Source organism: Ischnura elegans, chromosome 4, assembly GCF_921293095.1.
Source record: "Ischnura elegans chromosome 4, ioIscEleg1.1, whole genome shotgun sequence".
NCBI classification, from domain to species: Eukaryota; Metazoa; Arthropoda; class Insecta; order Odonata; family Coenagrionidae; genus Ischnura; species Ischnura elegans.
Genome location: NC_060249.1, coordinates 108371076 through 108387290, shown reverse-complemented (window position 1 = coordinate 108387290; position 16215 = coordinate 108371076). Strand labels below are relative to the sequence as shown.

The 16215-nt window shown below is 36.9% G+C and overlaps 1 protein-coding gene across 1 annotated transcript; it reads right to left on the bottom strand.

Annotated features, from left to right (window-relative positions):
• Nucleotides 1-5549: 5549 nt before the first annotated feature.
• Nucleotides 5550-16037, bottom strand: LOC124157876 (E3 ubiquitin-protein ligase RNF14-like). Its single transcript, XM_046532939.1, has 6 exons — nucleotides 15311-16037; nucleotides 15087-15223; nucleotides 8856-9509; nucleotides 8511-8739; nucleotides 8227-8399; nucleotides 5550-5967 (listed from the first exon to the last, which is right to left on the bottom strand). The coding sequence occupies exons 1-6, from the start codon at nucleotides 15471-15473 to the stop codon at nucleotides 5761-5763; spliced, it is 1563 nt and encodes a 520-aa protein (XP_046388895.1). The 5' UTR covers nucleotides 15474-16037; the 3' UTR covers nucleotides 5550-5760.
• Between the last annotated feature and the right edge of the window lie 178 nt (nucleotides 16038-16215).

The following is a 16215-nucleotide window of genomic DNA, read 5'->3' as shown; positions in this document are numbered from 1 at the left end:
TAATTATCTGTAGAACTAGCCCAGGGAAATGAACTGGCCCACCTCCTTAAGGTGTGATATTCGCATGCCCGGTTGTGTGAAGTGCCAGGGGTGAGCTCTACCCTCACCTTTCCAAACCAACCTTCAGGTTGGAATGTGGGGAGAGTGGGTATCGTGGACAATATTTGACAATTTTTTTATAGGTTCTCACTTTTAGTGAAAACTTATACAAATGAATTCAAAGTCAAAATGACGTCACTTTGACATCAGAATGACCACAAAAATTCACCTTCACAGTCATGACTGAATAGTGACTTTTCGTGGATCATTCTGAGGTCAAATTTGACTTTCCTTCCTCCTTGGGTGTAGTTTGCATAAACCCTCCTTGAGATTCTATAAACACATTTCCATCACTGCTATTGTTTGATAGCCTTTGGAAAGTGCTTTTTCTTTGCATCGAAATACAGTTGAGGACCTCAAATCCAGAAAGCTTGGAACCAAAGGTTCTCTGGATTTTTGGTTTTCCTGGATTTCTGGAAAGTACAGTACGTTGAAGGAGGCAAAAAACTTGCCGAATAAGTTGTCAAATCATGACTGTAGCTTCCGCAGCGTAAACTATACGTGCTTAAAACTGGATGAGAACGAGCAACAAATACATATATCTTTTTCTTCATGCCCAATAGCTTTCGTTGATATCATTCACTAGCAGACGTTGCGATATCTATCAATACCTTCCTTAGTCGGACAGTAAATCTGTTCAAATGCTTCTATATTTTGTCAATTAATTAATTTATAAATGTGTTCAGGCTCTTGTGTTCGATATTTGAAATCTCTACATAGGTTGTAAGCATATGTTCATAGCGTGTACTAACTTCCTATTCATCCCAGAACAAGGCTTGGAGAGTGGTGCCTCGAGGTGGCAAGTTGAAACACTGCGCAGAGGAATTTTCAAACGTTCCAGTTTTCTGGATTCCGGATTTGAGGTCCTCTACTGTAGATGAAGGTTCATGTTTGGTCGACATAAAGTGCGTCACTGTTCATTGTTTTTCTACTGAAGTGCACAAAGCTAATTTAATTATGAGTAATGCAAGGCATTATGGGAATGGGGGGACAGAGATTTGCGTGCATTTTCTTGCATAAGGATGAAGTCTGGAGTAAGGTTTTAAGATTTTCTGTGGGTAAATTGGTTCCACTCGTCATTTCCAATTCTTGTTCAGTTCCTGGCATCGGTTTTGGTTCTTAATCAAGTGTTACCTTTTCTTTGCTTAATTTTCAAAAGCTATGTATTTACAATTTTCATTAAGTCATTAGGTAAACTTCCCTAAGTAACAAATCAAGCTAATCTAGTGATTAGGTTCATAGCAATTTTTTTTATAAACTATATAATCAGGCATGTTAGTTACATGAGGCATTTAGGAGAGAAGGGGTTGAGCCATATCTAACCCAATCCCAAAGTGTATGAGAGGTAGGATCATGCCAAATTTCACAAAATTTTTTTGTGCTGAGGATTGTGTAAAATTATAATAAAACAAGGTTAAAGAAATTAAAACTTGATGTTACCATCGAATATAGCTTAATACCATGCAATAATACCTATTGTGGTTATGAAAACTCCACAAAATAGCACAATACATTGTCTATTTGTCGCCCCTACATTGTTTTGCTTACACTCTGTTAGCCACCATGTAATTTGATAAATGCTGAGGGTATGAGCTGGATGGCAGAGACATCATCCCCACTTTTATCAGGAGTACATCATGATACTCCAAGGGTAAAAGTGATTGATTTCAATCTACCAGTGGGCTCTTCAACTCCACCTCCTTGGTGAAGGTATTTTACCTATTGCATCATCAGAGTTGCTTCCTAGATTCCATTGATATATATCCTCTTCTTATACCTAAAGTGCTACCAATGTACTCTTAAAGCAACCCTTTATGGCACTACTTTTGAATCCTTCTGACTCATGCAGGGCAACAAGCCAACTGGTTTTCACCTGCTTGCATCAGGCAGTGAGCCTCTGAATTGACAGAAGTGCAAACCCAACACCAGTTGGATTAAAAGGGCCAGAACACTTCATAAAAATTGTGATGAGTACGTATAGGCCTCAAATCAATGCCATTGAATTGAGGGTTATGCTGTGTACAATTTTAGAGGAAGGTTATGATAGAGGATACTGTTACTCTAATGATCTCCATTATTTATGGGAGTAGACATACTTTTCATGTAGAGTGGAACTGTATTAGTACAAGTACAGCCAAGGGCATACCCAGGATCAAAACGAGAGGGGGGCAAGCAGAGGTTGATCATGTTGTAACATAGAAAAGGCTATGGAAACCAAAATTTCAAAAAAATTATAACAGTGCTTACTTAGATTTTATAATTATTTGCTCAAAAAAATATTTTAATTACATATTTTTTACTAATATCACTTTACATGGATCCAAAGAAAAATTTTCAAAACTTTCTTTGAACTAAATTTAATTTTACTTCTAAAGGGGCTGCTGGCCCCTCCTCCGTTATGGTTACTGGTACTGGTTATGCCGAATGAGTACAGCCATAGAGTAATACTCTGTGGCATGGCCTATTGCAAGATCCCAGCAAAGCAAGAAGATTACTTGGGCATCATCAATTGACCAGTGATTAGCATGTAAAATAATACAGTTGATATGAGTCCCTTTAGGAGTAGGCACCCACCATTGCAAGAGATTTAATCTTCAGAAAACAATCACCACTAGTGTACAGTGGTTGTAATTGCTAGTGATCCGTTAGGAAGGGAGTTAATATGGAGTGTCAAGTATCAATTGCACCCCGGTAAATGTGCTCTGATTGTTCTACAGTTAATTTTGGGGAAAGCATTGCAGCTTTAAAAATTGTGACTATGTATTTGATCTTCTTTTGTTCTCCTGGCAGTAGAGAGTAGTCCAGAGCAGGGGTGCAGCTTGGAATTAAGGCTGGGGGGGGGGAGGGGTTTAAGTGCAACTAATACCAGGGTGTGTGGGGGTATGGAATACCCACCAGGATAAGCAGTAGGTTCGAGATTAATAAATTTTGGAATTTTAAGATAAATGGTTGACAAAATGGTGAGTTTTATGGCTTTCTGAGGGATATTTTACTAATCCTTACACTATTCTGTTAGTAATATCAATCCAATTAAGTAAAAACCCCCCCTCGCTGCACCACTGGTCCTGAGCATGTGACTACCTCAATGATAATGAAAGCAACCAAAGGAATAACCTAGATACAACGTTGATTACTCTGCCATTGCTGAATTTTACATGATAATGATTAACATCACCCACTCAGTGATTCAAGTCAGAGGTTGGTATGGTAAAAATGGGGAGCATGGTAGCCTAAAGGGTAATACAGCGATTACAAGGAAGGATCAAGATGCTAAATTTTTAAAAATGCCCAGTTTATGGATATGCCGCATAAACAGTTGGTAAAGCCTGAGTCACACAATCATTTTTCCCATCCCTTCCAAGGGACAGCTCCAGCAATCGCACCAATGATGGTGGGAAAAATTACCATTTCAAGTGATCCTTTTCCACGATGGCTCGAGGGATGGAAATCGCATCCCTTTTTCCATCTCTGGCACAATCCTTCAGCCAATCCAAACACCGAGCCGCTAACAGGGATTGTTATGCGATGCTTGTCTTTTAATTGAATGATAGTTGTAAGTACAAAAAGTGATGGAAAAAGGAGTTTTAGGAATGATTGTGTAATTCAGAAAACGATAGTTTGAGCGATCACTCTTTTGATCCCTAAAACCTATCACTTGTGCTATCATTCTGAGAGATGAAAAAAATGATCATGTTGTTCAGGCATCAGCTATAATGGTAATTAAGGGTAGCAATTAAGTTTGTAGCTTATACTGATAATGGGCACCCCAGTATATCAGGCACTGATTTTAAAGTTTTATCATCGTGATTTGGCTCCTCCATGATGAACTGGGGCTCAATGCAAGCTGATTTTTTTGCTAGATCCTGCCCTAGGTGTTGGAGATCAATGATAGAATGGCACACACTGTATTTTAAAAGAAGAAAACCAGTTTACCTTTTGAGGTCTCTGCCCCTGTTGCAGTGAGAGGTTTATGGAAGGCACTGGTGTTGCCTGGCAAAGGGATGATGTCAGAGGAAATAGAATGACACTCATTATTGCTGACTTAAGCAACTAACTGGGACTCAATGGCCTGAAAGGCTTCAAGTGTTCATGACTTTTTTGGAGTGATGTTGAGAATGCATAACAGGGATGGAATTGTCATTCCTCTGCCAACTAGCAAAGTAACGTGCAGTCCAATATGATTCCCCCAAAGACATAGAAATCGAAAAGGCCCTTCTTACTCAAGGATGGGTGCTAATATTACCATTATTTAGTGTTATCATTCCAACTCCCCCTCCAGTGGCTTAGCCAGGAATTTCGTTCAGGGAGCGGGTCCATAACCGGGGGGAAATTTTTTAAAAACATGTTACTAAGTAGCTGGTTTTTAACTAATTTTAACACTTTTCAAAATTGAAAAAACTTCATTTGTCCCAGAAATCATAAGTAAATTCATGTTTTTTCAATATTTTGTTTTTTTTTTAATGAAGGAAAGTAATTGTGTTCTTATATTTTGGGTGGAGGGATCCAAACTAGCTATGCCGTCCCCCTCCCTTTTCGGCTAGAGGAGCTTATGGATACTCAACTTAAAAAGTGAAAAATAAAAATAGAAAGTTTAGAAACCATACTAAAAAATTGTTCCCTTACCAGTTCCAACATTTGTGTCCTTTCCCTGATTCTACATTCTTCTTTAACTGAAAATGCCTTGTCCTTTCACTACTAAAACCAGAGTCTTCATATTAAAAGGTAGAAGATGTCACACTTCATATCTTGGTGTGGCAATGAATCAAAGGGTGAAATAATGGAAGACAAGCAAAGAAAAGCCTAAATTTGTCATTGCAAAGAGAGGTGGTGAAATGGAAGGGGAAGAAATATGAAGAGACTGCTAATATTTAAAAATATCCTTGTTAAAATCAAGATTTTAACAAGGATATTCATATTCAAATCATAAATTTAATTTTTTCACTCCGAGTATTGAAGTCGAGTTTATATCAGGAATTTTCATATCAAAATCGGATTTCAAATTTTTGCACTCCGCGTTATGAAATCGAGTTTGTATCAAGGAATTTCTATCCATATAATATTTTTAATTTTTTTACTCCGAGTACTAAAATCGCGTATATAACAAGGATTTTCATATTTAAATGCAATATTTAATTTTTTTACTCTGCGTAGTGAAATCCAGTTTATAACCAGGATTTTCATATCCAAATCGCTTTTTTAATTTTTTCAATGGTGGTTCAGCGAGTACAACTGCTAAAATAAGAGGAATAAAGAAAATTAAGGCACTAGTCGCATGAACTTGATGTATAAAAGTAGGTAATGGAATTTTAAGAAGTTAAATTACATTTTATCATGACCAGGTCTAGGGCACACTTTCTTGAACCAAAACATGAGTTTTAGTAAATATTTCTACAAGAAGTCCTAAAATAACCAAAAAAAGCTTCAACAGCAAAAAAAAAACTATTGCAAGAGATTTTTACAACAGTTTTAATTAAACTTCTCAAAAATATAATCTCAGATTTTACTATATAACATTCGTTCAGACATAACCCATTTCATTCAAATGGACAATCCATATCAAAGAGTTCTTTAACTAAAAGAACTTCACGATAGCATAATCACAGAACAACATACAAATTCATCACAGAAATAGAGTTAATAAAAATTGCTTATAAAATAAAATCAAAGAACATCAACATATTCTAGAATCCAGCCATCGTCATCACCGTCATCATCATCATGTACACCTTGAAAAAGTAAGTTGTAGCAAGGGGAATTGGGACTATTGAAGTGCAAATATGGAGCACTTGGATTGAGTCTCGTCTTGCATAGCCAGCAGAACATTGTGTTGCATTTCCAGCACACCATTTTATTGCAGCCTTGAGATTTCTGAAACCAAAGAAAACATCTCATTTGAAAAATATATATATGCTATATCTTTTATTCATTCACTCAATTCAATGGGGATTTTAAAAGCTGGAAGCAATCCTTAGAAATTTTTACTACATTGGCCACAAGTGAAAAAGTGCTATCCAAATACACCAAGAAAACTGCTACCTTTCCCTACTCAGAGCCTGCCACCTCTGCCAACTCCAAAAGAATTCTTAACCACATATGCTCAAATGAGCTTACCTATTCGACTATCTTTCACAATGTTAAGATAGTAAACAGGGAAGGGGTTCTTTTATGAAATTTGCCAGTTTTCATTGCAAAATGTTCACTGTATGTACTTCAGACGGTGCATTGGAGATATTTTCGGGGACAAGCCACCCACTGGAGAGATGAGGTCATCTTTCTGCTTGGCCAAATTTTCAGTTCAAATGCTGATGAAGTCGTGGTCAAACTTGGAATGGGGATACTGAAATCTCATTATTATGTAGTATGATTTATTCTTACATTTATATAATAATTAAATAATATAAAAAAATTAGTTTCTCTCATGGTTTTGGAGTTTCCACCACACTGTTTCATGTTGACAGTTTCACTGGCATTTTATGTCACTTGTGGAATTTAATGACAAAAGGGCCTTAATATGTACTTGAAAGTGATGGTGATAGGGGTCATTCTCTCCTCTCCCCAGAAAGATGGGCTGTATCCCTTCAAAAATTAGAACGCACTATCCCCATTAAACTCCATCTTTTCATTTTTTGTTTAGCCCTAGGGTAGGTACACAAAAACATTTAGTTATACAGAAAAGGATAAGATGGAGCTGATGGATTTATTTATTTTTTCAATCATCCTTTCAAGAATTTTCCTCAAATAAGCTATTAGTATATCCCTGGTTCTTCTTCCTTGTTGAAACCGTAATTTCCCCATCTTCAATCTTCCTCTCTAGTCTTTTAATAATTAATAATAACAATAATAATTTTTATTCCCCTTTATAAAAATACACAATTTCAGGCTGATCAATTTCATGACAAGCCATGGGAGGTTAAGTATGGAGAATCAGCCCACAAGGGATATTTCAAAGATTATTGGCTCAATGGCACAAGACACGAGGCAAATCGTAAGGCAAATGCTACTGGTCTAGTGACTGGTATAGTATTAATAAAAATTTAATTATTAGAAAGAATAACGACTAAAATATATCTCTTAAATGTTTTCAATTATATAAAGATTACCGCAAGCCAATTCGATTCAAATGCCTACCCAAAATCCTAGTTGAAGATTTAAACGATCCGGTGGCATTGGCATTCTGAGGCGACGGAAATCAAACTCATCAACCATTAAAATAAATAAAAAGTAGTGAAAAAGAGTTAAGGAAGGAAAGGTAATCTACGCATGCTTATTGTACCATATTTATCTGAATTTGTATAGTTCCCCCTTTTTTTCCAAAAATTCCGTGGTAAAAGTGAAGGGGGGACGATATTCCTGTGCATTTTTTACCTTTCTTCCCAAAACTGAAGCTTCAAAATTAGAGGGAGGACTACGTACAGAAAAATAAAGAAAATTGGGGAGTATATACTTCTCATAAATTTTGCGCTTAAATACCAAATTTATGCAAATATACCTACGCAAGTAAAAATTTGCATAGGCTTTTAAAAAATCTGGGAGGAATTGGCCAATATTTTTGCTCTCTGTGGTTAGCCCTAAACTTAGGCAAAGATACTATCAGCCAATTGAACAAGAAGATTTATCTTTAATATTGTTGATGTAATGAAGTGAGCCAGTCTGCTCGTGCTAAATGAAAATGGACGATTTCTTTCTTTCATGCAAATTGACATATACGCCTACTTGAGTGCATTTGAGAGCCACTTAGACAACATCAGCTCTAATAGCTAGCACAGGTCCCTATTTCCAAAGATAACAAAAAAATGGAATAATATCTTCTTCTTAAAATTTGAAGGGATTTGAAGTTACCCCTGAATCCTCTCTTTTCGAACCGGAGTTGTTGCCTTTCCTCGCAATACATTTTGCTCAAGATACGCACTCAAAGTATCATTCATGCCTTTCTCAGTGGTTCTTGCAGTGGAAATAATTGAGTCCAATGATCAGCACATTAGAAATGTGCCATTTGAGGGCTGCAATAGGAATTACACCACCAAAATGGTGGCATAATTTTCAATGCTATAAAGCAGCCCCAAATACCACTAGATTCGCTATATTTTTGCTTAATAAAACAATCTGAAAAATTACAACACAACAAACCTCAATTGCAGACAGACATGTGGGACAGCTTTGGCTATTGTCAGTGATCCAAGTCTCAGACATGCACGTGTCGACAAGATTTTGAATTTGCTTTTTGCCATATTTTTGTTCCAATTGAGCACGTTCTTCATCGCCAGCATTCTGATATTGCTTTACCAGTTGTTTTTGAAGACCTGTTAATAAAACCAAGAGAGATGAGTCATTCTTCGAGAAATTTCATGGAATTAAAGTGGTTATGTGCTATCATAGTTAAGTTAAACAAATAATGATGTAATTGTACATACCAGATTTAAACTGACATGGGGCCACTCCATGATACACCATTTTACAGTAGACACAAAAAACATATTCACAATTAGGACAATGAGCCATCTTCTCTCCTGCTTCTAATGTTACAGGGTACTGACAAAAGGAGCGAGGACAATATATTATGTCCGTTAATGTGTCCAAAGTACTGCTCAGAAGTACTGAATCATACCTAGCAAAGAGTTCTGGTGAAACCAAATCCTTAACCTGAGAGCAAAAACAAGGGGAATGACTTAAAATTTAAACAAAAAATAAGCATTGCATTGCATTATTCGGTTAAATAAATTTTCAATGATTGCATAGGAAGGTAATTGCTCACTTACCAGAGATGGCAATGCCTGTTTTTTGCAGTCATGTTCTGGGCAGTTAAGACTGTGCACATTTCCATCCTTAATTTGAACTTCAAAATATTCAGTCACACATTCCTTACAGAATACATGACCACAGCTGTCGAATCTGACACATAGTTGACCTAATTTTTCTTGGAAGCATATCTGACAAGAAATTATCTCTTTGTTGAATAAATCTTTGGTTTGTTGCTCATCATGTTCCTTAAGTAGGTCAACCAGAGAAGTTCCTCTACAAACTTCCACGACAGCTCGCTTATCATTAACAAGATTTTGAATTGGTATCTTCTCATGGCAAGCAATATTGACCCTCCCTTCTGTTTCAGATTCCTCACAGGTATACTCATATTCCACACCTTTATCAAATATTTTTCCTCCGAATGACTCAATGTTGTCTTGCCCACTTTTACCCAAAACTTTTGTAGGCCTTATTCCATTAGGTTTGGCATTCCGCTTCATGTTATTTTGGCACCCAGCAGAATGATGAAGAACATTAGTGATATCCAACTCTTTATCAATATCTAAATAAGTTAAAATTTCTTCTTTCAAGAACTGGGTCCAGTTATAAAGCACTTCCATTCCTTGATTTTCATTCCATATTTCATCCAGTTTTCTACAAACTTGGCTAAGCTGGAAAGAAAAAATAGCAAGATTGAATACATGTAAACGTGAGTTCCAAAGAAGTGAAGTTCATGGCTGCAACAAATAGCAAATAAATGACTATGTAAATAAGAAGCCTCTGTATGACTGTTCGGGGATTAAGTCTTCAATTAATTCATCATTGCACTGATTAGTTGATCAAATGCAACTTCAGGGAGTCAAAAACAGCCAAATGTTCTTGATGAAGTTGAAGGCACTACCAACTACCTACATACATAAAATAAACTGTAGATTTTTAGCATTACGTTCAGCTTATTCTTATCCTCAACAATAAGCAAATATAAATCATGAGGAACAAATAGGAACAGGTCTTAATACCCAAAGGTACCACTATTGGAGCTTTCAATTTTCATCACCATACTTCTCGTGCGATTAGTGTGCTGTGTGTTACGGCCACCAGAGCATACAAATTAGAATCAAACCTAATGCCCTCATTCATCTCCTAAAAAGGTTTAAGAAATTTTTCCAGCTATTTCTTGGACATGGTGTGGGCTATTACGGTTCCGTATTAGGGCTCTGTCAGAATTTACTTTTTCTCTAAAATATGGAATAAGCAACAACTTCAAGAAAAATCGCAATTCCAAATTCTTGTATACCTAAAAAAATACAGTAGAACCTCGGTTATACGACCCTCAGTTATGCGATGACCTCACTTATACGCCTATTTTTTTTGGTCCGGTGAATAACCCCATATGAACCCATGTATTTCCAACCTCAGTTATGAAACTCTTCACCTATACGACGACCTCGGTTATGAAACGTATTTTTCCAGTCCAATGTGATAAAATACCTCACTTGTACGACTTGTCAGAGAACTGATCTACGAGAAGAATGCGGTAGGCGCGACGATTTTAGTCACAGGAGCGGGGGTAGTGAGCGCTCATGACATAGATATGTCAATGAAGAATAATAAGTTTTAATAATGAGTGATGCTGTTTATTATATATTAATTTTAACTGCAGTAGATGATCGTTAATCCGGAATATCTATCTCTAACGGAAGATTGTCTAGAATTTTCCAAGGTTATGCTTCCCGTCGCCTAGCGAAATAACACCTGAATGAGCCGTTAAAAATCCTCGCATACCAAAATTTTGGCTTCCAAGGCCATTCAAAAAAGATTATCGTATTTGTAGTATGGACGTAAGCCGTTGGTGATTCAACACGATGGCAAAAACAGCATGCGTGGACTCATTCCGCGGGCTAATCCCTCATCCGCGGGACGAATTGAGCCGGAGGAAAGTTGCTTACGCGGCGCGCAGATCAAAACTGACCCAACTTGTATCTGCGGGTTTAAATGAAATATAGTTTGACCTTGACTGCCTGGTGGCAAGCGTGTATTTTTTAACTGAACGAGAGTTAGTACGAATGCCCTCGGAGAATAACTCACGTCGTCAGTAGTAACGTAATCATTAAAGTCAAATTCAAAACGCGAGAGATAAGGCAGTTCCTTTCGACTCAGGAATGACTTATAACCATTATATCGAAGAAAAAAACGGTCTGGTGTTGTTTTCAGATATGGGGAAGCAAAATATTACGTGAAGATGAGTCACACGGCTTGCGAGTCGAAGTTCCCGGCGCTGAATTCGCGGAAGAATGCCGGCAGAGAAGCTATACCCGGTAGATTCAATCTATTATTACTAAAATGTCATGGGAAAATTCTTTTTTAGTGCGTAAACATTATTGAGAGGGGAGATTTTTCCGGGCTCTTAATCTATTTTTGTCCATTCATCACTGACAGCAGTTGCGCGATTATTTCAAATGCTCACTTAAAAGTCTTCTAAGCACCGGAAAAGTGAACTTAGTCACGGAATATCCGGGGTACCAGTGGCGTAACTAGGAATATGCTTTGGGGGTGACGGTAGTACCTGGGGCTTCACCACCCACCCCTCCGAGGCAATGGGGATTCCCGTAAAATTTAAAAAAATGGCATGCCTGTTAATATGTTCTACATCATTTTGGCACATAAAATTTAACTTTTAGTAGATGCAGTAGCTGTTTATCAAAGCTAGACTTGTGTTTAAAATTTTTTTAAATTTTTCTGAGGCCTTGGAGAGGGATCCATCCCCTCATCCCCCAACCATAATTACGCCACTGCCAGGTGCTCCATATTATCTATGGCATGGTATTTAGAGGGAGAAAACCGACAGCTGGGGTCATTTGCGCCATGAGGTAAGAGAGGGAGTATAGAAACCCTGTGTTGGAATTAGCCAGGTTGTAACGATAGGCTTAACCAGGGCTTAATGTCCCATCTGCCGGACAGTGTGTTGCACTGGAAGTTCCGTCCACACTACTCTCAAGCAGGGATAGAGCCATCTCTGAAAACTTTCTGCCTCTGCCATATCCCGGGTCCATAGGGTGTGAAGCCTTCGTGATGCATTAGTGAAATTTTGCTCCCTATAAAAAATTACATGGTTAATTTGGATGACTTTCCTCAGGTATTTCATTTCTTCAATCTCCAATCTGGGGTTTGCCTATAGGTGGTATAATGAATTTCCTGAAAACCGCTTTTAATGAGTCAACTTTTTTAAAAAATTGGCTTCTCTGGGAACATTTAGTGTCATCATTCCGAAATCTCTCCAGTGTGATAGCCTTGCAGCTTAGTACCAGAAATGCTAGTCGTTCAACCGTCGGTAAAGTTGTTCAGGAATGTAAAATTATATTTCTCTTAAAGTAATACATCATCTGGGGTGTTACTTTTGAGAAAATAAGATCATTAGGCTTCAATTTCTTGCCTCTGAATGAGTAATTGCATCCTGGAAACAAACCAGCCCCTATAGCAAAGGATTTCATGCTAAATACCAAAAAACCTCACATATGAAACTTCCTCACTTATGAAACTTTTTTTGGTTTTCCGCTGAAAGTTTCATAAGTGAGGTTCTACTGTAATTAAAACTTGTAGATGATTGACAGTATCATAATCCTTTCATAAAATTCATTGGCAAAAGCCTAAAAAATTAGGAGCCAAATTATGATGTTGGCCACAGATGCCAAAGTGCTATGAGTGAGCATAGAGTTGGAGACACTTCAACACTAGACCATATTGACTTTTTTTTGGTAACACGTGGTAAAGTCATTCCAAAACTTTTCACATGGCTTATATTGAATAAGGAACAAGTAAAGGACACTATTTTTGACACTCCTCACCGTCAGATGGGAAATGCCTCCTTACATAAACTTCCCAATACCAATGCAGTGGAAAAAATTGCAGGCAGACAATACAATTGTAGGCTGATCAACTTGGAGCTAGATTCAATAAACTGGTAAAATATATCCGATAATTTAATTTTTTTTTATAATTTTCAAATACATCATTGGAATTTAACATAAATTGCAATTCACTGATAACACCAGAAAAACCAATAACATATCTACTGTCTTAGTTTTAAGGTTTTCGCAGCGATTAATAATAATAATAATAGAACATATCTACTGTTTCAAAATGTACTGTTACTGTGAAAAAAATATTATTGAAAATTATAAAACTTAAGGAAACAAGTTTAATATAACTGGAACACATAAAACAGTCTTACTTAATTTAAATAATAGATTGCTGGCAATATAACCCAGATTTTTAGAGAAAATTTGACTCATTCTTGATATACCTACAACAAATATGTATGGGGGCCTTGATCTTGCATTCATTAAAAAAAAAAATAACTCATGAAAATGTTTCTGCAATATCAGAATATACGAAGAATAAACACATAAATTAAAAACTGACTTATTTGTATGGCCACTGGTTTATTCTATTTCTGAGGTTCCAACTTGGGTGCAGAGTTGTGACCCAGAATAAGTGTTCCCTAAAATGTCCATACAAGTACAATTCCATAAAGTAATACTTTTTCTGCAAAATAGGATCTTCTATCACAGAAACAGCACAAAGTAGAAAAACTCTCAAATTAGGTATAAAACTACACACAAGTTTATGCAAAGAGTTACAACTGTTAAATGCAAACTTTGATCAGTGACCATTTGTGGTCAATGTATGCATGTGACTGATCTCATTCGACTGACACAAGACCTTACAAGTGTCAACAAATATGATTTAAACTTCAAATGAAGAAGTTACAGAGGCTTTCTCCCGGACGTTTAGTCTTTTAAGGAATCCCACCAGGTCAATGGCCATATTACATTTAAGCATCCTGTAAATAGCCAGAGCAGGTTTACATGCGAAAATAGTAGTTTCAATTTATGGTCTTAGATGTTCTTACTCACACATGGTGATGTGGATAGCATAGAGAAGAGAATGAGGAACACGTTGTTGAGGAGTTGTCGTCAAGTTGAAGAAAAGAGAAGCCTATAAAACCTTAAGAGGAATACTTGACATGTAATTGGCCTTATCTTGAGGCATGACAGTCAGATGAAGGCAATCGCCAAGGGAAAAGTGAATGGCAATAATAGTAAAAGAAGGCCTTGAATAAAATCTACGGAAAAGTAAATAATGCAGGGTGAGAAAGTTAGTCAAAATATCTATACTAGCTAATATGAAAATTGTCCGGAGAACAGCATCAAACCAATGTAAGAATTACTGACAAGTGATGATGATGAGAGAGCTAACGGAAGACCCGAGTTCTTTCCTCCACCCATCAAACTGAGTGTATCACTTTAGTCTACACATACACCTTATGTACACTTAGTACAATATAAATGGGTTATTTCATCTGAGGTAATCCACATGTGACAAAAGAAACAATAGCATTATTAAAAACACATTGACTGGACAGTCACACAGCAAAGACGCCCGTTCACTTCCTCCTAAAGTAAATCAAGACTTCCTGACAGCAACAGGAGAAACGGCAAATGATAATTATGGGCTGACATTTAGGTTGGGCTTGGGTCATAAGGCTGAAGACCCAGAAGTAAGGCGAGGATTGAGACATGCTGGGAAAAGTTCAATGGAAATTTTCTTGATTTCGTAAAGCTTTTGAAAACAATGAGGACTATCTCTAACGAATGCAGACTGTACAAGATCTTTTCTTTTCCATACAATGCATGAGGTTGCCCGTGGAACAACTGAGGCTTAGGTTTACATATAAAATATATTAAAAACCACTAGAAATTTTCCTTCTCAGAGTTGAAACTGTAAATCATTAGGCAAAGGCAAAAACTGTCTACTTTCATCAAAACTTCAGCACTGGTTAGGTATGACCCAATCTTCACCACATTTTCCTCCTCGAGTCTCAGAAGAAATGTCCAGCAACGGCTCTCTCGCAAGAGATATTAATGCATTGCTAAAAGGGCCATATATTCTTTCCAAGGAAAAAATGGTAAGGACTTACTAAGAATTTTATGTTCTCTTCCTCACATACCATTACATAAGAGTGTATAAGTAGCCTTATCTTTTCCAGTAACTTTTTAAGGTTAACTTTCGCATCAGTGAAGAATAATTTCCACTTTGATGTCAAGAATTTTTTTCTTAGGAATAGAGGTAATCATTAGGCAGAGATGGTTTCACACTCTGGAAAGATCTATAACTTTATAGCTTGTCCATAACCATTTAGCGAGACATTAGAGATATTTAAAAAAGCGAGAAAAAATGTCACCTACCGTTTTCCTATTAAGCCACGAGCAGGACAGAGTAAAACTAGGCGGTGACACAGAGGGGTAATTCGTGGGTAGTGAGAACTGCAGAACAACGGGTGGCAAAAATCTCACATGGAATTTCTTCTCGGTTATATTACCATCTGAAAAAGTGTATAATTATTTAATTACGTAAATTAAGAGGCAATCAAGGTTAATTATAATGAAACATTAGTTTAGAAGGCACCGACCTTGCTGTTCTTCGTACGAAACCCTTAGAGGAGATGGCAATGTTAATAAGGCAGCGAACTTTCCACCAGATAGGCCTTCCTCTTCAAACACTTGAAATTCATCACGAGTATATATGCTTTCAAGAGCTAAGAGTTCGTCCTTCTGACTTTCCAAGTCGCTCATTTCTAAGGCTAACTCAATAAAACAACTATGATCCCCGAATATAATAACTATAGCAAAACTGGAACCCTTTGTATTGCTAAGTCACATATATATTTTATAAGTCAGCCGATGGGGAATACCTGAGAACGAACAACTCCACAAACCTTCCTTCTACAGCTGCTTACCCAGTTCCACAGTGGGCGTAAAATTCGAACAAAGTGGTCAGGGAATTTGTGAAAATGATATCAATACAACACTTGACACTTTTATCACATGGGTAAAGAAATTGCTTCTTCATTCAAAACCTAGAGTCCAAAGGTTTTGGACTTTTGAAGAATTTAGATGTCTCATTAACAATACCCCCAAAAATTACATGGTATTACTGTTAAGTACCATCCAAATTAAGGGCGTGCTAAACCAATATCCTTGATGCAAAATAAGTGCCCTGAGGGGTAATAATACGATAACGTAATAACAGGTACAACGCAATATGCATCATTAATTTAAGAAATGTTTGAAAAATAAGGATTTATAAGTACTTTCGTATTTTGGGCCAACTTCATCCCCAATCAGCGACGGAATGCGATCTTTGGCTATCGACGATACAATCGAATTGAAATCGATAGTAACGTTCTTATCGAGAGTCTCTCGAGAGGCATGTTTTACAATTTGCGAAGATCGCAATTTAAAAAAAAAAAAAAAGATGTAACTAATCAACTTTGAAAAAGTTTACTCCTCTTCCTGCAAAAATTATATATTTTTT